Here is a 25,133-nt window from a genome sequence, read left to right as displayed (position 1 = left end):
TGACTCAAAATTGCTTTTGCCATTGGTCAGGGTCTGTGGCACTTCTAGTCCATACTAGTTCCAGTGTCTCCTGTTTCACATTGTCCTTGTGTACTGCTGTCTTAGAAATTTTGAACCAGGAAGCAACCTGCTGCTTAGCGTAGCCTTCTGCCAGCAGAACCATGATTAAGATCCAGGATTTAAAAATGCAGATTTGTTTAAAAATGTACAGAGGTCTCATTTTTTTTTTGCAACTGTACAAATAAGTTATCTCTTTGGTGAATCGTACCTGTCCTACATTTGTAATCAGCTAATTGAGTCTGGTCCATGTGGTCTTGCTTGGAACTGGTGGTAGTTGGCTGTAAATCCTATTTAACCAGACCAGTGAGCGTTGCTTGCTGCCCTGTTACCGTCAGTGCTTCCTGAGGGTACCATTGCTATTCTGCGTGCCAGCTTCTTGTTCCTGGGTTCATGGTCTCGCTGTAGTTGGTGTCTCGGGCAGTTGGTACCTCGCCTTCGGCCTTGGTCATGGTTATTCTCTTTTTCTGTTTTAGCCTCACTTCCTGTTTCCTGGGTTCCACTTCCTGTTTCTGCTTGTCCAGTTCCCTGCACTTCAAGCTGCCTCTCTCTGCACCTCAAACTGGCCTCTTTTCCAGTCAGTGGCCCCAAGTTCCTTTGCTTACCTCTTTCCTACAGTGTGCTATCCTTAGGTTTGTCTAAAGGAGGAAAATATCTCAGACTAAACCACAACCACACCATCTGCAAGGCTCCTAGAAGTATTGTTCGCAGCTTGAGTTTACTCTTTACTAAATGAAGCTTTTATTACAGTTTGAAAGTAAGCAGGATTGTTCATGCAAGGCTTTTTCTTCTGCACCTCATCTTGTTCTATTTTCTACATTTTAGAATAATTATAAAGACATCAAAACTATAAAATAACACATATAGAATTATGCACTCTGTGGGTTTGGACTCAGAAGGTTGTTGGTTTAAATCCCATGGTCGGCAGAATGATCCCACCATCGGGGCCTTGAGTTTGGCCCTTAACCCCAATTGCTCCAGGAACTGGCTGACCCTACTTTGTCCTCTAGGCCATTTTGCATGGTGTGGCCTCCTGGGATGCTTTTCCAGCTGTCCTGAAGGAGGTCCCACATATATGCTGAGCTGTCATTGGCCGCTTTTCCTTCACACTCTGGTCAACCTTCTCTGAAACCATTTTTTACTGTGTTTATGTCAGTTGGCCAGGTCATGTGATGTGACATTCTATCACTCTCCTTTGTAGGCGTCTTGGCATGTCCAAACTTTTGACTGGTACTGTATGTTTGGGTTGCCTGTGTGCAGTACTTAATAAAATTTTCCACTGAGAAAACTGATAATTCCGAAGTGTGAAGAAATATCATCGATTCCAGCTGAATGTCTAGTATTGCTATCGATGTATTGCCAAGCCAGACAAATATGCAACAGCGAATTTAGACAGAGTACGATAAATATTCATGTATCACATTAAACATTTACATAACCCATCTCACTAAATGTTTACCTATTTATGTAGACCCAAGTGTTTTTATGTTCTTAATATGCATTACATAGAAAGGGCTTCACAGGTACACTAACTAAAGTGCAAAGCCTCCTTCCTACTTGCATTCTGTGCTTTAGATGACCTGGAAGTGTTTGTATTGTTCTTCAAAGTCCTGATTATAAAATGTCAGTTTGTTAGGTGCCTAAATGAGAAATTCTCCTGGGAAGAGAGTATTGGTTAAGCTAACACTACTGGATGCACGATTCGCACTACTGTACAGTCTTTGCTTTATTGGTTCTGCAAAGAAGGTGTTGTTCTCATTATTATTGGTTTCAACTTCTTTTATTCTGAAAAACCAATAAACTTTCGCTCTCATGCGGCACGCGATTTGGCTTCGGTCACTGAGCTTGCGTGAGTGCTACGCCTGATTTAATCAATAGAGGGCGCCCGAGGCACACCTCAAACTTCTCTTTGAGTTCGTCAGTGGTCGTCACTAATATTTTAGATGTGGATTCTATTATTATAAGTCTTAGGAAATTTTTGATAGTTCTACATATCTTTATATTATATTAAATAAATTTAATCACCGTATAAAATTTAAAGGACTACAAAACGTTTCAGGAGTTCTAGATGTTTAAATATAACCACTTTAATTAGCAAACCATTAGCATGATTCAATTCAATATATATAAATTCTAGCACAGGGAATTTATAAACCATAAATATGTCATCCATAGAATATAATTAACATGCATTAAATTGCTTTGAGAACATGGGATCACACTGAGGATCTTATCCGGTCCCTGGAGCCTACAACCAATCACAGGCAGCCACAGCATACCTAGAAATTCTGGGCCCAATGACAAAATGTCACCTTGATCCCTCCTACCTAATTTTCGACATTTAAGGGTGTGGGTCCTCTGAATCGGGCTGGGTGCCCACGCCCCTGGACACCTCTGCAGGGAGCACAGGTCCTATGGCAGGGGGGACACTGTGTCCAGTTCAGCACAGGGTTTACACAGCAGCACAGTCGTGCACCAGAGGCAATGCAGAGATTCTGATCAGCCCAACTGCATATCTTTGGACTGTGGGAGGCAACCAGGTTACAGGTGCAGTAAACGAGTGTAACAGCACGAGCAAACTCCACACGCAGAGCAGAGGTGGGATTCAAACACAATCATACCACTTGCCGAGCCATCATATGCCCTGCTAAGTCACTACGTGTAAATTACTCGACTGTGTATGGTTAGACAGTCTGATTCTTGCATGGGTGGTCTGGCGCTACACTCCTATCTACTGGGCATTTCCTTCCAGCCCAGTTCCCACATCACAGGGCCTAACAATGCAGATCAGTTCTTCTGTTTTGAGGGCTTTTCACTGGGAACACAGAAACCAGTCAAGCAGCCGACGTTGTCAAACCCGAACGTGAAGTGTGGTCGCCATTTGAGATTGTTTTGTCATAACTGCCACCTGTTGATGTTAAAATAAGGAAAAGCAAATGTCAACATGTTTGTCACTTAACTGGCTTGATTTGCCACTGAAATAATTGATAACGATTTTAGAATTTAGAATTTAGTGATCAGTGGTCATTGTCAACACACCACAGCACACAGTGCGCAACAACGAAATGTGTCCTCTGCATTTGACCCATATGTGACTTTCGTGACATAGCAGGGGGCAGCTAATTCAGCGCCCAGGGAGCAGTGATTGGGGACGGTACCTTGCTCAGGGTACCTCAGGTATTATTGGTACACAGTGTCACACTGTGGCCCCTGCGTTCCCAAACCGCGATGTTGTGCTTATTTATGACTGAACACTGTAATTCTGCAGAGTGACACCAAAGCAGATGGGCTGAGATGTCTTATCTTCACAGGAATTCCAGCAATGAGCCCCTTTCACACCCAAAATGGCGTCAGCATGGGACAGGCATATGTTATTGTGCCTCCCCCCTCCCCCCCCCCCCCTCCCAAGGTGACATTCTGTCAGTGGGCCCAGAATTCTTTGATATGCCTCTCTGGCCCCCCACTAGGACCCCCCGGGTCCTAATGGTAGATTTTGGGGTCTATAGAGCACTGCCCCTCCCTGAATCCCAGGAGCCCAGGTCTCCATACTCCTCTGACACCCCCAGCTTTAAAGGATGAACATTGGAGATTATAATTAACTAAACAAAGTGTTAATTGGTAAACAAAGTTGAAAGGAGTAGTTAAAAGATTATATTATATACAGTTTATTGATTACTTTATTTACATATATTGATATTATATCTACAATGTTTTTTTTATAACATTTGAGGATGTTTCCGAGAATCAGCCTTTTACTACTTTACGCAGGGCTAAGTGAAGTACAGTCGTCCCTCGTTTATCGCAGTTAATCCGTTCCAGACTCAACCGCGTTAAATGAATTTCCGCGAAGTAGAATTCTTTATTTCTTTAATATTCGGCTGCACCTGACATTGAAGGATTTGCTGGGGTGCTCGAATACATAGGTCTACAGTCCATACGTACAGTATTTTTAATTTTAATTGTAATACATAGCTGTATAATTGACTCAGACAACCAAGTGCGCGCTGTATCATTTTCACTGTCTATCAACTTTTTAATGAATAAATGTATTTGAAAAAACCGCAAAAGTCGAAGCGCTAAATGGCGAGGGACGACTGTATATGGTCTTATCAAACGCAGCGCGGAGATTACTTTGTGCATGATCGGTTAACAGCGAAACTCCGCAGATGAAAGATGTGCCGCTAAGCACGAAGACGCGGCACTGGAAGCCGGCGCGCCTTCAGCGACCCCCTGCAATCTACAGGCGTGAACGCACGGACACCGCGGGCATGTTTGAAGTTACCTCCTAAAGCGAGTCCCACCCAGCTCGGGGGAGGTCGCCTCTGATTGGCGCGTTGCTGTTCATTTGCATTGACGTCAGTAGAGGCTGTAGGTCAAGCCTTGCGGGGGCTTTTATTGGATCCGTGGCTGTCAAGCAGCGCCGAAGAATTGGAAGGGCAAACGCTGGCAAGGCAGGGAAGGACCAGCACAAGACGGCGTTTTGTAGCCGGGGGGGGGGTTGCATTTAGATTTAGATTATAAGTGACAGGCGAAACCTTGTTTATTTGCAAGCTGAAATTAAAGTACGCAAAGTTTTTTTTTTTCCTAAACGATTGCATATTCCAGAGGTACTGTTAGTCCAGAGAATATTTAACTGTCTTCACATTTTTTGAGAGGAAATATTGTAGGCCTTTGATACTCAGTACTTAGTTTTCTAATTAAGTCTTTACATGTTAAAATCATTTTGGAAGGTTTTACGCAGATTAGCCTTTTATTATTTCTAAAATTGTGTTTTTTTTCCCTGACAGGTATATATGGATATATTTCGGCTAGACGCGTTTTGTTTGTTACGAAGATTTTTCAAATTAGAAGGACTTGCAAGAGGAACAATATGTTTGGTGCACATTTCAGCCTGTTGATGATGGAAAAAACTCGAGAGAGGACAGGATCGGATCCTGTGTCCAGAAGTGAAGATAGTAGCATTAAATTTGTCAAATGGTGAACTGAAGATCTTTTGGGGGGGAAAAAGATGTGTTTTGGGCGGAAATAATTTCTGTGGCAAGCTTGGCCGAACAATGGATAAAGCAGTTGCACTCACTTTTTCTGATATAATAGAGACTACTTCATTTAGAATGGAGGAAAAGTGTAAAGTTTTTGTAAATGGAGGGATGGTAGGATTACAATGAGGGGAACTCAACGCAGGACATACAGCGTAAGGAATTTAGTCGCCAAACTAGATTTGCCTCTAGACGTATGTTTTTGCAAGAGAATCGTGTCTTTGCAAAGCATATGTCATTTAGTTAAGAGGCGACTGAAAGAAATCGCTTTCCTAGTTGGAGGGTGGGGAAAGACATTATTTACAGTCTCTGTGAGGGGAAATTGGTGAATTAAAGGAAGAATAAAATCCTTATCAGGGCACCCAGGGCAGAGGGGAATCCTCGGAGGAGGGAGGGGGACACGAAGAAGCAAGAAAGATCTGGCCGCAGTGTGGAGAAAGCATGGGCTGCGCCTCCAGCATCCATATATCGGATAGGGTGGTGTATCACAGCGGAAAAGAGGCGGAGGATTCGCACCCACCGCCGCCGCCGCAGCAGCACAGTGCCGCCTTACAGGCGCGGCAGCAGAGAAACTCCGTCGTCGGCTCCTCCGCAAAAGCCGCCGCTGGTAAGGTGAGTGTCATCCTCTGCAGAGGCTCCCCGACCCCGATGCGCCCATCGTGCCGCGGATGGCTGCATCCTGAGCCCGCTTTATCCGAGAGGGCAAGGCGAAGTCCGGACGTAGTCGCTTCTCCGTCGCCTCTGGCCAAATCATCCGGTCTCCGGCGGATCTTGGAGGTGGATGTGATTTCACGCTTTCTTGGAAAGAGTGTCCTCCCTGGACGGTGCATGTGGGGAATAAGTTTTGTTGCTTGTGGCTGTACTTCAGCAGCGACATGGCAATAAGCCCAGCTGTGCGGCAGCCCTCTCCTCTCCACCTCCCCTCTCTTTGGGCTTCACGGACTCGTAGATCCTCACCTCATACAACCTGAAAACGGGAGTGTCATTACTTGCACTTTTGGAAGGGCGTCACTGGAAGCCGGAATGACCCGCAGAGACGGGATATGCCGTATGAAATGGCAAATGGTGGCCTTCGCTGTCATTATGCTGCTGCGTGCGATTTGCTTTTGTGTTGATGTGCTTCTCGCTGTTCATGGTAACTGCGAATGTGCCGTACTGTTCAATGGGGGTACTGGTCCAAGTGGGTCAGTCAGTGAGGAGTCTCATTGGTGTGAAGGGTTGTTTTGCTGTACAGGTAGGAAATCCTGTGTGCTAGATGTGCACTTTGTAAGACTGGCAGTGAAGATGTAAGCAGATATTATCTGTCCACACTGGAAGTATGGGACAGAGTTACTGGTTCCCTTCATTCTTGGCTACTGTTTTAAACCAGCCAGCGTTCACAATCTCCTGCCTGGTTTGTATGCAGAGTTGAGGCAGCCCTACATTAATTTAAGAAAAATCAGTCTCAATTGCGGTTTATATTCAGATACAGTCTTGAGACTGCATGCTAACTTGTGCTCCTTTAGGTCGTTGTCCAGTGCATGTTTCTCTTTATTCCCTGGGTAAGTTTCCCCCCTTGGGCAGGGTGAACACTAGCTGGTTCTGTTAGATCACAGCGAGTACAACCGACGCACTTTGTCATGGAGGGTGGACTGTCTGCTGTCCTGTTTGGCACATGTGGGAAGACGAGTCCCGAAACACACCCTCCTAATGTTTTTTTTGCCAATTTTATTCAGCTCAGTTTTCCATTTTCAACTTTGGTCCAGCAACCTGACTATTTTAAGCACAAAGAAGCGGTTAAATCTCTGTGGATCCACCCCTTAGACTTTCATAGTTTCTTTTTTTTTTTTTTTAATATTTGTTACATGCCCTGTTCCTCCTCTGGTTTTTTGCCAGTGGGTAATTTCCTGCTCGTTTAAGGATGTCGTGAAAAGCATGGGAACACACTGAAGGACCCAGCCTCTCCACAGTGCGCTGGAATAATGAGCCTTTAAGTGCTTTGTTGCCTGTGAAATGCGTTCATCACACACCTCGAATCCCAGGTAGTCAGACAGGGGGCCTGCACTTCACTGCAAGGCAGAATTGGTGTGTTTTGGCTGGGGGGCAAGTAAGAGGCCTCTGTGCTTCGGCTCAAAGACGCTTTAGAGATGGGGCCTCTTGTTTGGGATGGTGATCTCGGTTTGTGTCTTGGCCTTCCTGCTATGATATGTGCTTAGCTGGAGTTGCAGAGTAGGCCTGTAGGATCATGGCACGGGGGGGGGGGGGGGTGATTTGGTGAGAAATTGACCATGGCGGTCTCATCTCCTGGGATAGCGTCTCCCTGCGGGTCCCAGTTTTCCAGATCGCGATGGCGTTTCTATAAAACTGGAGTAAAAACGTCCCATAAATCAAATGTGAGCCAAACGGAGCAGGGCCACGCTGTTAGACCTTTTCGGCTTTTGCCAGATGTTTGCTTCAGCTCCAGGCCGCTGACAGTCTGAGATCACTGTTGCGTTGATCTCTTTCATATGCTGACATGCTGCAAGGTAAAAATATTTGCTTAATTCAGGCCCAGTGCAGCTGGATTGTATTTAATTTACTCCTTTTATAAACTTGCATGATACTGCTGGTCAGTCTTAAAATCGCTTCTGTAATATACCCATAAAAGGGAAACATCGAAATCTTCAGTTATTTACACTTGTTTTGCATGGAGCTGCTGTGCTCTGTGTCTGATGTGTCCTTGGGTGATGATGGAGAACTTAGGAGACACAACAATGGCACCGTTACCCTTTGCTAGGGTCTCTTGCTGCTGCATTTATCACAGCAGGCAACCTCTCGGCCCTTGTTAGACAGCTTATCAAATGAGAGCCTTCAGCTTTTAGGAACTTGTTGTCTCAGTCTCTTGTTGGCTGTTGCATTCTGATGGTAGTGATGGTTACTTCAGCCTGGCGGGTCTTGTGGGATTGGGTGGAACAGGAGGTGTGTTCAGCCTGGAAGATCTGATGAAGGACACCATCTGGGCAATGATAAGTACACAAGGTCTCTGTTGGCTACTTCTTATAAAGTAGAATCTTTCATGAGAGAATTCATAGTCTTGAAATTTTAATTGCATTACTGAGTGTGTCCAACAGGGCTGCTGCTAGGATCTAAACTTCTAAAAGCAATGTTTCCCAATCCAGTCCTTGGGGACCCGCAGACAGTCCGTTTTACTGGTAGCTGGGAGGGAGCAAAAATGTGGACTGTCTGTGGGTCCCTGGGGAATGGGTTGGGAAACACTGATCTAAAGACCTCTGGGGCTTAGCCCCAAGCCCCAATCTGAGGGTCTTCAAACTGACAGCATGGATGGATGGAGCCAAACAAATCATTCGGGGCTTGTTTGGATTTGTTTGGGCTTTCAGCTGCAGGTGCCCTAGGCTCGTGATTCGCCTGGTGTCCATCCCAGTTCAGACTCTCTCCTACAGGGGGAAGCACATTGTCCTTTGAGCATATAGTAAGAGACATGACACTTCTGTCTGCGGCAGGGGACCATACTGTGAAGCAGTGTTTCTCAACCTGGTTCTCAGGGGCCCGCAGGCAGTCCACATTTTTGCTGGGAGCTGGGAGGGAGCAAAAACGTATACCAACTGCGGGCCCCTGAGGACCGGGTTGGGAAACACTGCTGTAAAGGGAATGGGTACGGTTGTCTCCTGGTGGGGAGAAAGGGGGGACAGAGCTCTGCAGGGGACAGACCCTTTAGATGTGTGAACTCCAGTGACTCGCTCTCTTTTTTTTTTTTTCTTCTTTTATCTTTAGCTTTTTAACCTTCACTAAGTTTTTGGCTATCAAGGTCACCAGAACTTTCTATTGGGTTTGTGTCCCTTATAGCTCTTTCTCTTCTCCTGTCTCCAGTCTTCTTTTGGCCACCGGGGCGATGTCTACAGGTCACAGTCTCAAGCCAAATGTGTAGTTGCCGGGGGGGGTTGCGCCTGGGAAATGCTCACTTCTGTATTCTAGGATCGTCGTGCGAGGAATTGTGATCATTTTCGCTGTTGTTACTTATGGCCTTCACCAGACACCCGTCCACACCCATCCTCCATCAGCTCATATCATCATTTATTGGTTCGATCTCCAGCTGAGGTAATGATATGAAAGTGGGGGCGCTGCTTGTTCTCGGGGCCGCAATGCTGGCAAGGAGCATTTTTTACTGGGCTGCCAGAGGCCACGCCCCTGAAACCCCTGGTAGCATCCAAGCTGAGCCGTTGCCCAGGACTTCTGGAGGGCAGCTGGGCAGAGGACAGAACTCCAAAGATTCCCCCCCCCCCCCCCCCCATAGCCTTGGCTGGGGGGCAGTCCGTCATGCTTGTGAGAGAGGGCAAGAACAAAACGCAAGGCAGTGACTTGGAAGAGAAGAGATGCATTCATTCATTTGGTGTGACGTGTTCTGCTTTGTGTGTGTGTGGGGGGGGGGCTCCTGTTCAGAGTTGGTTGCTGAGTGCACCATGCTTCAGACAGAGAATTGCTGTTGTGCTTTGGGGAGCCGAGTTGCACCACTAAACATTCAGCTATTGATTTATTTAACACTGCAAATGATTATATTGGATATATTATAGAAGGGAGAATGACGGTGTACTGGGATGGGACATCCCTGCCTTCGGGGGGAGCCATCCCACACATCGTTACCCTGTCCCCTCTTCAGCTGTCTGTCTTGTTGTGCGGCTAATGGGGTGTGCACCGTCCTGCTGACCTTGAACCTGTCCTTTCATATACTTTTTAAATGGTTTTCTTTCTGGGTATGTCAACCGGAAGGTGTGTGGCGGTGACGTGAGGTGGGGGGGTGGTTCTTGAGCAGGGATGAGACCTGGGGACCTTGGGCCCCCGCACGCAAAGCTTCCTCCCTGTGTCCTCTTACTATTTGTGGCATAGTTCTGTGAAAAAAGCCCCTCTTGGGTCCAAAGCAAGACAAGAATGGGAAGGGTGGCCTAGTTAGCTTAGCGCTGGAAGTGGTAGCGGGGGGGGGGGGGGGGGGTAACGAGTGGGGTGCGAGCCTTTGGCATGTTAATTTGGAGGACATGAAAGGCAATGCGAGGCTGCGAATCGATGGCGTAAACCGTTTAATAAGCAGATGATGATAAAGAAAGCTGGGCTTTCTGATGGTCTTATCTAGCGTCTTCATGCGTTTCAGAAGCTTGTGGTGTGACAGTGCCAGGAAGCCTGCTGGGCATCTTCACCCTCCCCAGCACCCTCGTGACGCAAGAGACTTTTTCGGCGGGAGTCACAGCCTTGGCACTGAGGTTATTTAAGGTTATTTGGTCATGTGGCCCATGTGGGGTGACGGCTCCAAGCGTGAATGTTACGCTGCTCATGTGTTAATGTTCTTCAGCAGATCAAACCACCTCCTGTGTATGTAGATTTCTGTCAACAACTGTAACAGTTAATTGTGCTAATAGTTGATTTGCACGTACATATTTGGGGAGTAAGCTGTTGTCTGTGACTTAAGAATCAGTTGTGATTTTATTTTTTTTTTTGGTCTATGAATGGGGTTTAGTTGTTCGTTTTCACTAGTATTGGGCTTAAAAGGGGAAAAAGCAGCATTCATGAACTGCAAATTGGTGTTATTTAGAACAAGGAGAGTTACCCTGTTTTGGCCTGGCCTCCAGTCTCGCGAGTTCGCGGTGGGCCTGATATTTTCCAACCACGTTCGCATCTGCATTTCTACCTCGGCTGTTAACCAGAGAACCCTGCTCCCCCGTACTTCTCAATCCTGTACCTCTGCAAGTTCGCAAGTCTGAAAAGGTTGGTTCAACTTCTCCAGAACTTTCCTTCACACCCAGGAGAGGATTTGGGATCGGATGCTGAGTTGTTTGGTTACAAGCGCAGAGAGAGAATTGTTGATCCAAAGTTGCTTTGTTTCCAGTCCACGAGTGTGCATGTCTGTAATGATCACCTCTGCAGGATAAAAACGTGCTCGACAGCTGGTTACAGGCTGATAACCGAGCAGCTATAGGGATATTAGCGGCTCTGTGGCCAAGGACTCTTCCAGTAGCCTGTCTGCGCAAAAGGTCACAGATGACTGAAAGCAGGTGGGTGGGGCTCCTCTGGGCTCCGCCCTCTCGCCTGGGCTCCGCCCTCTTACCTGGCAGGACCGGTATGGTGGTATGTAGGGCCCTGATGTAGAGGCTACCACATTCCAGGTGCTCCGCAGACTGTGAGCATGACGTGAGCGGACTGAGGACAGACAGTCATCCACTGTGCTTGCCATTAGTATCTGATGGCTGTTTGAAATTGCATCCGTGAGAAAAGTGTTACGCCCTGAAATGGCTGGACCTGACCTCGTCAGTTGGTTTTGAGTACTGGAGAACATGACCTCCATTCAGGCTGGAAAGGGAGACGATGTTACCCAGGTGACCAGTGTATAGAGTGAGGTCTGTGATGGTGTCCATTTGTGGGATAGAAGTCTAATGTCCCGGAAGTTGGCTGTAGATGTGGCACCGGAGCAGCAGAACCTCAGGACCGTCAACGGCGTAACTTAGAGAAGCATGGATGGCAGGTTTAAAGCATGAAAATTGCTGCAAATCAGTGGTTTCCAAGGGTTGTGCTGGTATGGTAATCTTCATTGGCTGATCTGTACAGATGGGGTTGGATGCACTGTGCTGGTACCACGTAACTCGTATTATTGGCAGCTGCTAAACCTGCATAACTCTTCGTAGGGCCATGGGGAGAGGTCAGGCCGGCTTTGGCCGTCTCTCTGGAGGATCCTCCTCCCCGTAGGCTCGTGGGGAGAGGTCAGGCCGGCTTTGGCCGTCTCTCTGGAGGATCCTCCTCCCCGTAGGCTCGTGGGGAGAGGTCAGGCCGGCTTTGGCCGTCTCTCTGGAGGATCCTCCTCCCCGTAGGCTCGTGGGGAGAGGTCAGGCCGGCTTTGGCCGTCTCTCTGGAGGATCCTCCTCCCCGTAGGCTCGTGGGGAGAGGTCAGGCCGGCTTTGGCCGTCTCTCTGGAGGATCCTCCTCCCCGTAGGCTCGTGGGGAGAGGTCAGGCCGGCTTTGGCCGTCTCTCTGGAGGATCCTCCTCCCCGTAGGCTCGTGGGGAGAGGTCAGGCCGGCTTTGGCCGTCTCTCTGGAGGATCCTCCTCCCCGTAGGCTCGTGGGGAGAGGTCAGGCCGGCTTTGGCCGTCTCTCTGGAGGATCCTCCTCCCCGTAGGCTCGCGGGGAGAGGTCAGGCCGGCTTTGGCCGTCTCTCTGGAGGATCCTCCTCCCCGTAGGCTCGCGGGGAGAGGTCAGGCCGGCTTTGGCCGTCTCTCTGGAGGATCCTCCTCCCCGTAGGCTCGTGGGGAGAGGTCAGGCCGGCTTTGGCCGTCTCTTAGGAGGATCTGTCATATGGTGTCACTGGTATCTGCCTGGGATGGAGTGTATCTCACCTTCTGGCATGTGTGTGCAGCAACAAACACAAAATGCTCCTTCAGATTGCTCTGATAAGCGCAATATTTTGAGAGTGGCTATAGGGCACCGTCCCTTTAAGAATAGGGGTGAAGTAGCAGACAGATCAGTCTGATTTGTTTGGGTTGACATCTGTGTGTTTGCGAGAGAGATTGGAAACTGATATCTGCAAAGTATGAAGTCTGGAGAGCAGAAGTGCGCTGTTACATACTTCCCTCTGTTTGTGTGTTTTGATTGTGATATGAATGAGAGACAGTAGTAGATATCTGTAATTTATCTCTGTTACAGAACCCAAGCTGACATGAGTGGCTATTAACAAACTGTTCCTGAGCTGTGATGGTAATTTACTGCTGTGTGGTAAACCTGTGTATTACCCATCATGCAGTGCGAAGCAAGTAAAGCCCTTTGAGAGAGCAGCAGTCTGATCACATGACCCAGAGCATATTGCTTGTAAGCCGACTCCCAACTTCTCCCAGTATGTGTCTGGTCACAAGAGTGGACAATGTTTTTAAATTCAACCTTTTTTTTTGTCAGTCTGCATTTTTCCTGATTTATTTGGTGTTGCCTTCAGAAAATCCGTGGTTGTCTTCAAAGTGTCACTAGGAGCCTAATACCAAACCCCCGACTCGGTGGAAAGACATTCTTTGTTTTGATCTGAACTAGTCAACATTACCAACTTTGATAAGCTGCCTGGCGTGAGACTTTTAATTCGAGACAAGTCTGCACTCGCATACACACAGATTTACATGTATGTAACAGTTTTATTAGCTTGTAAACAGTCTGTAGGATTTGCAAACTTCCCCAGCGCTTTTGATGTAGCTAATTATAGGTTTATAATGGAATGATATAGATTTGCCGTAAGATTTCTTGCGTGAGCGTGAAAGCCAGATGCGTGAGAGTTGGCAGCCCTAGTCCCCAGCTGGTTTTGCTCTTGGATTTGACATCGTCTTGGTTGATCTTATCCACATCTCTCAGGATTGTGTGTTCTTGGCTCATAACCCCTTTGGTAACTTTTATGATGTACATATGTTTAGTATGTGTGCCTAGTTAGGCTAGGTACCAGTTAAAGAAACCTACTGGATAAGTAGCTATGAATGGATGGTCGATTTTTAAGGCTTCCCATGACAGTCTGTGGTCACTAATGACAAGAAAGCGCAGATTTAATTAATATTTTGGGAATCTTCCTCCTAACCGGGGGGGTGTGTGCTGCATATGTGGTGTCTTGACGCGGTTTGTGTGTAGTCTATCGCTGGCACCATTTATCTGCTGGAGTTAGGGAGAAAGGACGGGTGGCCCAAGGTCGACGTGTTCCCAAGATGCCGTGCTGTTGGGTGTGCTTATCGTTCTGGCGTCTCAGGTCAGTGATGGACAGGGCAGATGTCTCTCTGGACCGTTGTTCTCAGTGGCTCTACGTGGGCTTTGTGTGGTGCAAGAATTCCTATGATTTTTTTTTTTTCTACTCTGAAGTGTCTGTAAACCCAAATACCAAGTCAAAGATCACCTTTGAACTTCAGACTGAAATTGGATAACATGTTAGAAGGGACGCTATAAATGGAAGCTGTATTGACAGTTGGGGATATGAAAGGCCTGTCGACGCATGTTTTTGTTTACATGAGCTGGGCATGCTGGGAAAGTTGTGGGCTTGGGGCTTTGGGTAGCTTCCTGCTGGACCTCTGAGATCATGCCTGTGTCCCCCTCTCCCCCCCCGTGTGTCACATCTAATGCTAAACGCCTCTCTGAAGAATAGCACTGTCATAACAGTGTGTCCACCACAGCTATTAAAAGCACGCCCGGCCTGCCATTCGGCTCCGAGCTGAAGCGCTGTCGCTCTCCCATACTGCCTCTTGGCTCGGCTCAAAGGGCAGTAGCTGGCGCAGGGGGACGCCACCTGAGGCTGGGAACGGAAGCCATTCTTCATCCTCAAACAAGACCATTTGGACTATTCCATCGATTATACGCATCTTCTAGCTGAATCCCCCCAACCTGCTCCTCACGTCATTGCATGAATCCCTGGAGCTCAGGGAGCTCCAAGCTGGCTTCCTCTCCTGGTCGGCACCCAAAGCGAGATCTTCAGTTTGCCATTTATTGCTGCAGTGATTGACTTACTTGGTGTGGAAGACTGGATAGTACATGCTGCTGGTAAGATTTCAGTGGGGCCTGCTTTTGCTTTTTGATGATCACTGGCTTTGCAGATGATCGTAGCTGCCGCCTGAGAATCATGACAGTGCTGAACTGCGCTGGCTGTCCCCCTGCCCTCCCTCTCCCCTTGGCCCCTCCCCCTTTTGATCCACAGTGTTCTGTAGTTCTGCAGTAGTTCTGTTCTGGGGTTTCATGGCTCCCAACTTGGAGCTTGTATGTTTCAAGATAGACCATGACTGTTAGTAAAATGATGTTTAAACTGTGGTAAGCCCTTTGTCCATGAATTTTATCATTGTATTTTTATTAGACTTTTTTTTTTTTCTTTGAACCCATTAACGCGAGAAGCCAGTTAACTTGATGTGGAATTTATTATTTTTTTCTAATGCTGCTTTATGGTGTTCGTGTGAAGGTTCCTGGGTCTCCCCAGCACTGCCCACCCCTCCCTGCGGTCACTGGGGTCACTGTGGCCACTGGCAGGAAGCCGCTGACCCTGTCCGTCTGGGCGCCCCGAACAATGTCATCGCGCTTCCTGTTTTTCACGAGGGTGGAAGGCCGCTCTCTCGGCTTGCGTGGATGACTTTGCGGTCCCTCGGATCCACGGGGCCGGATGCGTCCAGCAGACAGGAAGTGACAGGCGGTCGTGCTGAGTAGAGGCTGCACTGGCCCACGGCCGTATCTGTCACATGGCATTCTGGGAAACGCAAGGCTCGGTGCGGCCCGTTCGAACTGGGGTGTAGGCACAAGCTTGCCTGGGGTTTCCTGTGTCGAGGTTAGAATCGGCCGCGTCGAACGCGAGCACAGACACCGGGAGGTGTAAATGTCGCCTCTGTGTGTAGGTGCTGCTAAGGTGCTGTACTGACCTGTTCAGAGAGCCGCCAGCTTACCGGAGCTGAGACTGTTTTCATAGATTAGATCGTCAGAAAATGCGCAATGAGGTCACTCTTTAGACCGCAGCCGTATGTTATATGCAGGCCACTTTTGATGTTGGCTCCTAATTACATAATAATGATCTTTACAAGCTCTATAAATCTGCGTGCTTGTGAGGGCCTGTCTCTATTCTCCACCCTGCCTTCCTGCCGCTCTCCGCTCCATGTTTTGTGCGCGCTGAAGGTCTTCTGTATCTCCACCCACTACTGCTCTGGGTTTTGTTTTTTTTTCTTTCCGATCCATTTACCATTTATATTTGCAGGCTCCAAGCCTAATCTAATATTTCAATAAATATTTAAATACACCTACACATAGGTGGTATTCTTTGTCTGAGTGAGCCTCGCGATGTCAATAGTATTCCTCCTTGTGATGTTTGTGAAAGTGCCTGATTCGATTTGTCGCATTACACGACTCTGTCGCCACCTTCTCTCGAAAGTACGGCTCTGCAGACACCGCAGGGAGCTGTTGGGCTACTTTAACCTTCCGACATCAAGAATTTCCAGACAGCTGACAGCTTGACAGTTTGTGTTTTCTGGCCATGTGCCTCAGGCTTACTGCAGCGTGTGACGGAACCTTACAATCTGGCGTAGCTGATGTAAATTGGGCAGACGCTGGAAATAAAATCGATTGGGCTTTCGGTCGGCATGTGGTAACTGGTACCGATCAATTAAATAATGCCTGGATCGGCCAAGATTCTGGCCGTTATTGGTTTGGGTCTGCCTGTAGCCAGAAATAAATTTTGGGGGCGGGTCCCCCTTGGTGCAATTCTCCGACTGGCGGACGGGAGCAAATTTTCTAGGGTGGCTCACCCTCGCCATATTCCGTGACATTTTCTCTTTTGCAGCCATGCGTCTGTCCAGCAGCGTCACAGGAAATGTATGCAGTGCGCTTTACGTGTAACTCAAGTGTGACTGTCACACTGAAGTGAGTCCCCTCTGCTGTAGACACCTAAGGGTTACGTCACAGGCGAAAATGCGGCCAGACTGGGTGGATGTTCATAGTTCGACACGCTGCTCTGCACATCTGCTCCGCACTTTGGTTTTTACCAACTTATCTCTGCGAATCTTCCCAGGGCCAATTGCCCTGCGACTTTCCCAGCTGACGCTCTCTGCACCCGTTGACTCTTCTCAAGCTCTTCACACGAATGGGGGGGGGGGGATATGATCCAACCGGATGGCTCTGCTGCTCCAAACTGCCACGCTGCTCTTATCCTCCCAGATGATCGACCGCTGAAATCAGGAAGCCTGCCGTGGCCCCCGTCCTTCTCAAGAGCCATGGGAAGCCTTTAGCCACCTGCTGCGAAGTGACCAGGCAACGCTTTTTAGGGTCAGATTGGCGCTGCTCCGTCCTGTTTTCCATCGTCATGGTGATGGCAACAACGAGAATAAACATCAGTTACACCAGAATCGCTTGGTTCTGATTCCCTCCGTCCCCACATAAGGTTCCCCTCCCTGTCGGATATATCACCCCGCAGCATTTGTACTTCCACGTGACCTGCTCTCACGTGTGCGGTTTGTTTACGGAGAAGAGGAGGAATTCCGCAGGGACGGCCATCCGCAGAGGCCCGGGTTGCCATGGATACTAAGCCCTGCGTAGTGCTCCTTGAGAGGGAAGGAGGGGTGAAGTTTGTTTTGAGGAAGTTTGCTGTCTGAGGATTGATAGGCTGGATGCAAAGGAACAGGAACATTTTTTTAAGGCTTGTCTAAATCATCTGGGTTTCATTTGTTTATTTTCTCTCTTTTTCAGAACAGAGTCAAGGAGGTTCAGTTTGGACCAATGAAGCTCTATCAAGATCAGCTCCAGGTAGAGCGTCTTTTCTTTTCATTAAAGCCATATTGTAACGTTCCCTCAGTTTACCTTCGAATGCACAGATCTCGGGGGCCGGCCCCTGCGCTGGGCCCCTTCTTCGGGCCCCTACACCTGCTGGGCCGCCTTGCCATGTCGGTCACTCGCCTCGTGCTCTGGTGTCCCGTGTGCATTTTATCATTCCTATCATTCTCCAAACTTGCCCCGTTCCCTCCCAGACATTTTGTTCTATAACATCTTAATCTCTGAGTTCAGACAGATGGCCCAGTGCTAATTTCCAGAAAAAGGTCTATGTTTAGCTTTTTTTTGGGGGGGGGATTCCCTGTCGTCATGGGTCCTCTTGATTCCTGCAGCGCAGATGTTTGCCATATAATGGATCATTGAAAATCACAGTAAAACACTCCTTCACTGTAAGATAGCAATGCCCAGTTGGTCCTTTAAAATAACTCCATAAATGCATGCATTGTGTGAGATGTAGCGTTTCCATGGCAATGCCACTAAACACAAAATGCTTCTATCATGCCACTAGGAGAGTTGCATCTTGTACGTGTCACATGGGGGGCCCTGGTGACTGATGATGAGCTGGGCATGACGGGGGCTGCCCTGAGGGGACAGGCACCCAGCCTCTCTCTCTCTCTGCACAGAGAATGGAGCCTCTGTGTCTGGCCCTCTGATCTAGACCCATGACAAACTCATTGTCACCGTGCACGTTTGACACGCCTGTTTATAAATAAAATAAGTCAATGTCCAGAAAGTCTTTGAAAACTCCACGCTATGCCGTCGCAGGTGATTATTACCATGGGAACGTCGACCACACGACGTAATCCTATAAGCGCCATGGGGCTCCGAGCTCAGTTGACTCGCATCCATCATGGGCACCTTGCTGAAGATCTCAGTGGTGAGAGACGTGAGCTCTGAAGACCGTAATGGTGAAGGTGGTGAGACGGGAGCTGCGGGCCACCATCTTGCACACCGAGGCTGAGATGTTCACGACCCGTTTGAGGTCTCTGACAGGCCAGGTCCCCACCGCAGCGACGGAGCAGGCAGGACGCACTGTCCCCCCGTCAGCTTATGTGAACAGAACGTGCATATGAAGCCATTGCTGTCTGCTGTTTATCAGCAGGGCTGGGGTGCAGAAGCCCCTCTTTATATTACTCCTGCATTGAATCTGGCAGTTTGGATACCAAGCTCAGAATGTAAAGTGGGCCCCCCCCCCCCCGCAAGGTGTGTTTGGAAATGACTCATGACAGTTTTCTCACTGCTGCAGTTTTTTTTTTGTTTTGGCCTGCACAGATCAAAGGGCAGAATTGGTTCTGTTCTGCCGTTCATGGTGCTGCTGGAACCATGTGACTATGCACTTCTGCTGATGCCGGGGGGGGGCATGGTTGTAGTCCCTGAGCCTGTTCCCTTCATTGATTGGTGCGTTTGGGGCCATGTGACTGCGCTCTGCTGCTGATACCAGGGGGTGGTGCTGTGGTCCCTGAGCCAATTTGCCCTTAGTTATCGGTGCGTTTGAGCAACCGGGGCACTGAGGAGAGCGGGGAGGGCCAGATGCCCCCCAGCCTTTCGAAAGCATACGGGCTGACCGGCCGTTCCTGCCCCAGGTCATGCTGGTGTTCGCCAAGAACGACGGGCAGTGCGGCGGCTTCCTGCGGGCCTGCGAGAGGGCAGGCCTCAGGTGCAGCGTGGCCAGGACGCCGGAGGCTGCGCTGCAGCTCTTCCTGGAGACGCACCACGACGTTGTGATCGTGGACCGCAGGCATAGCCGACGCCTTGATGCTGATTCCGTGTGCCGGTGGGTTCCTGCGTCCATCACGCCCCACCTTTAATCCTCTGACTGTCACGGCACCCTGTGCACTGAGGAACCCCGGTTTGGGCCTCCCTGCTCTCCTGCGTTCTTGTTTTTCAGATCTTTTCATTTGAATGCATATTTACCCAGTATTTCTGTGCTGTTGTTAAGCACCCATAAAGACGTACGCTTGTGCTCTGGCCTGGCTGTTATCTGCGAGCTGAGTGATCTGTCAGCCTAGCTTCCACCATCGTGTGGCGCTAAATAGCTCCCTCCGTTTCACCCGTAGGGCGATTCGAGCCGTGAAGTCTTCAGAGAACACCGTCATTGTTGCCGTGGTGAAGAGGTAAGGGGGACGGTGCGTGCGAGTGGGGTGCAGCTTAATTGTACCGTGTTCAGAGGTCACATGGTTACCTTTATAAAGTATGTATGTGAGAAATTAGGGCTGGGGACCTGAATGTTACCATCCCACAACATAGCGAATCATCCAGGGTCTTTCTGAGATGCTGGGCAGCCCCCAGATGAGGGTGCTGCTGAGCTGGATTAGTGATTAATGATTCTTTTCTTTTTTCTTCTTCTTTAAAGGCCAGATCGAGAGGAAGCCTCTGTGATGCCACTGATTACTGCTGGATTCAACAGGGTAACTGGCCCCAGGGAGGGGGTGGGGGGTGGTGTGGGGGGGCAGTTCTCACTCAAGCCTGCCTTGTGGTCACGTGACATAAGGGCAGCTGAAAGCAAGATGTGGCTTTTGAAACGCAGAGAGGAGCTGCTGCTTCACTGGTCCCCTCCCTGCATCAGATGGAATCTCCGTCCTGGCCGTCATGGCCGAGACACGCACAGCTAACGGGGAATGGGGGCGAATGTTCTCTGTTTGTGTCCGAATGGCAAGTCCTGATGTTGCCCCCTGCAGAGCTATGTGGAGAACCCCAACGTCATGAGCTGCTACAACGAGCTGATCCAACTAGAGCATGGCGAGGTTCAGGCGCAGTTCCGGCTCAGGTAAGGCAGGGGGCGCCAGAGCGCGGCAGGCCGCTGATTGAGAGTGCCCCAGAGCATGGGACCTTAGTTAATCACTCTGGACTTTTATCTGTCGTTTCTCTCAGCTCCTCTTGGACACGGGGCCTGTTTTTAGTTTCCATGGTCGCTTTTCCCCAGTGTGGTGGTTTGTCTGTCTGGGAAGGAATTCCAGATGCCATTTGTGGTTCCTTTGTGTTGTAATTATGTACATTGGCTCAGGATGGCGGTCACTGGGCTCGGTGCCCTTTTCCGCCGATACTGTGGGGAACGCGCTCACCCGTGCCTGCTGAGGGTGGGGAGGCGTGGGAAAAGGCCAGCCCCTCAGCAGGCTGATGCCCAGAGTGTCCACGCAGCTCTGGGGAAGGGGAGTCGTTACTGGTCACCTGTCAGTATGCAGTTGGTCTCATTTTAAGATGTTTCCCATCTTGTGGTCCCTAGAGCGTGCAGTGCCATCTTCACTGCGATGGAGCAGAGTGAAGAGGCCATCGAGATCACCAATGAAGACAAAGTGATTCAGGTGAAGGGCTTACTGTAGGTGGGTGGGTGCATGGATGGATGGATGGATAGATAGATAGATAGATAGATAGATAGATATGCATAACACATGCACTATATGGACAAAAGTATTGGGACGCTTGGCCATTACACCCACAGGAACTTTTATGACATCCCATTATAAATCCATAGGCATCAGTACAGGGTTGGTCCCGCCTTTGCAGCTATAACAGCTGCCACTCTTCTGGGGAGGCTTTCCACAAGATTGTGGAGTGTGTCTGTGGGAATTTTTGCCCATTCATCCAGAAGAGCATTTGTGAGATCAGATGTTTGTGAGCAAGGCCTTCACATCTATCTCCATTCTAGTTCATCCCAAAGGTGTTTGATGGGGTTGAGGTCTGGGCTCTGTGTGGGCCAGTCAAGTTCTTCCACACCAAGCTCACCCAACCATATCTTTATAGACCTTGCTTTGCGCTCTGGGGCACAGTCATCCTGGAACAGAAAAGGGCCTTCCCCAAACTATTACCACAAACTTGGAAGCATAGAAATGTCCAAAATGTGCTGAAGCATTAAGAATTCCCTTCACTGGAACTAAGGGGCTTAGCCCAAGTCCTGAAAACCAACTGTTGTGGTTTTTTCCTTCCAAATCAGAAGTCAGGAGCCGCTCGTGTAGATTCAAATTCAGTCTTTATTGCAATAATGAAGTTAAAACCAAGGCCGGACACGTAGAAGTGTGTCCAATACTGTTTTCCACCAATTTTTATACAAGTTCTTATCATTCAACAATATCTCGTCACTTGAGCATCATCATTCCTTCAACCATTCACAATCATTGTTTTTTCCCTTAATCCACGCCCCTAGTTGATAAGTTTGTCAGTAATTTCTTTTACTGTTTGGTCCCTGCGCCGAACATAATGGTGGCGTGACCATCGCCACTTGGTTTTTTAAAAATGCTCAGCCGTGAACTTCTGGTGAACTCAGGCGAATCCCGTCCTTCAGCAGTAAACCTTGGCAGCTTCAGCCTGCTGCACATTGACTAACTAGAGGGTTGATAATATATTTGTCCTTTAACATAGTGATAAGATATACACTAATAAAAGTGGATATTCATAGATTCAGGACTAACATAAAGTAGCTAACAGAAACTCTTAGGTTAATACAAGGTGCAAATACATATTCATTTAATTACATTGTGTTGATTACATTATAATGTTTACATTGTAATGATTACATCATGGATATTTGGCATACTTTTTAATAATATCATAATACTTACATCCTACGTTATATAGTGCTACATAATATTCCATACAACCCCATCCCATTATCCCTCCTCCACCAAACTTTACAGTTGGCACAATGCAGTCAGGCAGGTAACGTTCTCCTGGCATCTGCCAAACCCAGACTCATCCATCAACCTGCCAGACTGAGATGCATGATTCATCACTCCACAGAACACGTTTCCAGTCCAGTGGCAGTTTGCTTTACACCACTCCATCTGACGCTTGGCATTGCACTTGGTTGAATTCACTGAGCTCTTCAGGACGACCCATTCTTTCACAAATGTTTGTAAACCTGACTGCATGGCTATGTACTTCATTTTATACACTAGTGGCAATGGGCCTGAATCAAAAACACCTGAATTCAATGATTAGGAGCTGTGTCACATTACTTTTCTCCGTGTGGTGTGTATATGTATGTATATGTTTTTGTGATGTGATTTATGGTGTGACTCCTGCCTTGGCGTGCAAAGGCCTGCTGTGTGGTCGTCATGGCGTTGAACTAGTAATCTGCCTCCACACAGTATGTAAACCCCACCTACGAGGCCATGATGGGGTACCAGCAGGGGGAGCTGCTGGGGAAGGAGGTGATGGAGGTGCCAGAAAGTGAGAGCAAGCCCGACCTCCTGGAGACCATAAACTCCTACATCCAGAAAGGAAAGGTGAGTGTGGAGCTCTGAGAGCGTCCCCCACAGGGGGCGCTGATGGGTCATATGGGAGCTTTACGTGACAACTACGGCAGCCATGTGGCTTAATATGGCGCCAGAGCTTTAATCGCGCGACCTGTCTGACTTGAAGGGCTGCCTGGCCGCTCTCCGTTTGTCTTTTGTGAGAGCCGATGAGATCGTTTTAAAGACTGGGTTCAGCCCAATCTGGCTGTCTGTCCCTGTCTGGAGAGCCTCTGGGCTCCCTGAGTTGGCCACTAGGGGGAGCAGTGGGATGGAAACGGGTCACCATGGAGCAGAGATGGGGGACTCGAGTCACACGACTTGACTCGAGTCAGACTCGAGTCACAATTTTCAGGACTTGAGACTTGCTTGATTGAAGTAAGAAAATGACTTGACTTGACTTTAACTTGAGAGTAAGTGACTTGAGACTTGACTTGACTTAAAGTGGAAGACTCGACAATGACTTGAACTTTTAAATATAATTCGTTTAATAAAATAAAATAATTTAATAAAATAATTATGACTCAGCAGCACCATAATTGGCGCCTGCGCCCTTAACGCTGCACAACTCTTAACGTTACCAAGAAGAAGAAGAAGAAGAACGCTGCAAAACTCAAACCGCGCCAAACATGGCAGACAATAGTCGAGCTCCTCATATAGTCACGTTTTGGCTATAAGGACTTTGAACTAGACCGTACTAACAAAAAAAGATTTGCCAGATGCAGAGAATGCAACGCGAGAGTATCAGACACGACAACCACAACATCAAATTTCATCCGGCACTTCAAAAACCACAAGGAAAGGTAAGAAAGTCGAATTCTTTATAGTCAATTTAATAAAACGATTACTAATTAATTAAATTAATCTTTTCTGTTTGTCCTAATTTGGCCTTGGTTGCATGTTTATCAGAAATGTGATGATCATCTCATAAATAAAACGCTATAACGTTACCAGTGGCGTAGCCACATTTTAATGTTGAGTGCAACTTGAAATGAAAGGGCTTCTTGATATTACATGTAAACTATAATGTCTATATTAAATGTGCGCATTTTCAAGCGTTTGTATGGACTGACTGCGTGTGGTTAGTTGAATGGCAGCTCATGTAACGTTATACTGCATGAAAATCTAAGATGAAAGCGTCGGTGCAATCACTTCTCCTTCAATAACTCGTTCAAAACTTTTTGGTCATACAGACAAGAATAATTTCATCGTTCGAATCGGTTACGTTAAGTGTCTAATTTTTTTGTGTACACTCACAATAACAACAAAATGTTGTGTGCTGTATAACAATGAAACCAGTTCAAATAGAAAACAAATATATCAGATTATATATTATGTATGAAACGTGTATATTGCGCGTCCACCGCAGAGATGACGATTAAGCTTCATAACTTCATCACTGGGCTATATTAACATACATTATATTTATATTCTGCTGAAATGAAAAAGATTCGTTCATTTTAATTAACGAGATTCATCACTAAATAAGATACATAATATATGTATATAAGTTCATCTTTTCTGTAAAAAAATTTCTGTGCAAAAATAAACATGTATCGAAAATTTAACCTCTGTTTGTTTTAGTACTGCAACTTGACTTGACTTGGCTTGAAACTTATCAGGACTCGACTTGACTTGCTTAGGGTGAACCCTTGACTTGACTTGACTTGCTTGATTTGTCTTAACTGTGACTTGAGACTTGACTCGAGACTTGATGGTTAACACTTGAAACTTGCTTGGACTTGATCATATGCGACTTGTCCCCATCTCTGCCATGGAGACCTGGGAATGGACATCCTTTTAAAAGTGCCTGGGACATCACTGGGGCCTGCCTGCCCAACATGGCCCCTCTTCACAGCAAACAAAGGTGACTGGCAGACAGAGGAACAGTGGGGGACTTGGTGGAGGGGGGGCACTTTCAGACATGACAAATCGGCTGAAGGAGACCCTCTTAAATATAGAAGCAGCTTGTCGCGTTGTCCGTGGGGGGGGGTACCTGAGCGTGGCCGTCCCCGTGCCGGCCCGTCCTCACCGGCTCCTCTCCCCTCCGTCCTTGCAGGAGTGGCAGGGTGTTTATTACACCAAGAAGAAGAACGGGGACAGTGTGCAGCAGGACGTGAGGATCACGCCGGTGACCGGGCAGGGGGGGTGAGCGCTCCGGCGCAGCGGGGCCGCCCGCGCCGTGCTGCTCCTGGCGTCGTCCTCGCTCGGAATCTGAGTCTCTTCTGTTTAATGTTACAGGAAAATCAGGCACTTTGTTTCCATTAACCGGCCATTAAATGACAGTAAGGTAAGAGGACAGGCTTGCATGTAATAACTGAATGAGAGGAGTGATGCATGCTGTAAACACCCGTCTCGTTAGCCTGTACCGGGAGCCTTTCACCCCGGGAGCCTTTCACCCCGGGAGCCTTTCACCCCGGGAGCCTTTCACCCCGGGAGCCTTTCACCCCGGGAGCCTTTCACCCCGGGAGTCTTTGATAAATGGTCCTCAGGTAGCGGCAACAGCCCAAATCGGCTGATGTAAATATCTTTCTTCCCATGAACTATCTGC

At 48.1% G+C, this 25,133-nt stretch overlaps 1 protein-coding gene across 5 annotated transcripts in view; it reads left to right on the top strand.

Moving 5' to 3' along the window:
• The first annotated feature begins 4,457 nt into the window (after positions 1-4,457).
• The window catches only part of LOC111846750 (high affinity cAMP-specific and IBMX-insensitive 3',5'-cyclic phosphodiesterase 8A-like), a 30,185-nt gene continuing 9,509 nt past the window's right edge, over positions 4,458-25,133 (top strand). Inside the window, exons 1-11 of one of the 5 annotated variants that reach the window (XM_023817280.2) lie at positions 4,458-4,664; positions 4,845-5,705; positions 17,274-17,330; positions 18,938-19,128; positions 19,412-19,468; positions 19,708-19,762; positions 20,033-20,121; positions 20,578-20,656; positions 22,439-22,576; positions 24,642-24,730; positions 24,824-24,872. In XM_023817280.2, the coding sequence (XP_023673048.1) occupies positions 5,535-5,705; positions 17,274-17,330; positions 18,938-19,128; positions 19,412-19,468; positions 19,708-19,762; positions 20,033-20,121; positions 20,578-20,656; positions 22,439-22,576; positions 24,642-24,730; positions 24,824-24,872 (975 nt within the window). In that variant the 5' untranslated portion in view covers positions 4,458-4,664; positions 4,845-5,534. Of the gene's footprint in view, positions 4,665-4,844; positions 5,706-10,212; positions 10,322-14,576; positions 14,601-17,273; positions 17,331-18,937; positions 19,129-19,411; positions 19,469-19,707; positions 19,763-20,032; positions 20,122-20,577; positions 20,657-22,438; positions 22,577-24,641; positions 24,731-24,823; positions 24,873-25,133 lie in introns of those variants that run through there. The other 4 variants (XM_023817281.2, XM_023817285.2, XM_072698282.1 and 1 more) reach the window with 4 other exon arrangements.

This window comes from Paramormyrops kingsleyae, chromosome 13, assembly GCF_048594095.1.
Source record: "Paramormyrops kingsleyae isolate MSU_618 chromosome 13, PKINGS_0.4, whole genome shotgun sequence".
In the NCBI taxonomy this organism is placed as follows: Eukaryota; Metazoa; Chordata; class Actinopteri; order Osteoglossiformes; family Mormyridae; genus Paramormyrops; species Paramormyrops kingsleyae.
This window is presented reverse-complemented; position numbering and strand designations above follow the sequence as displayed.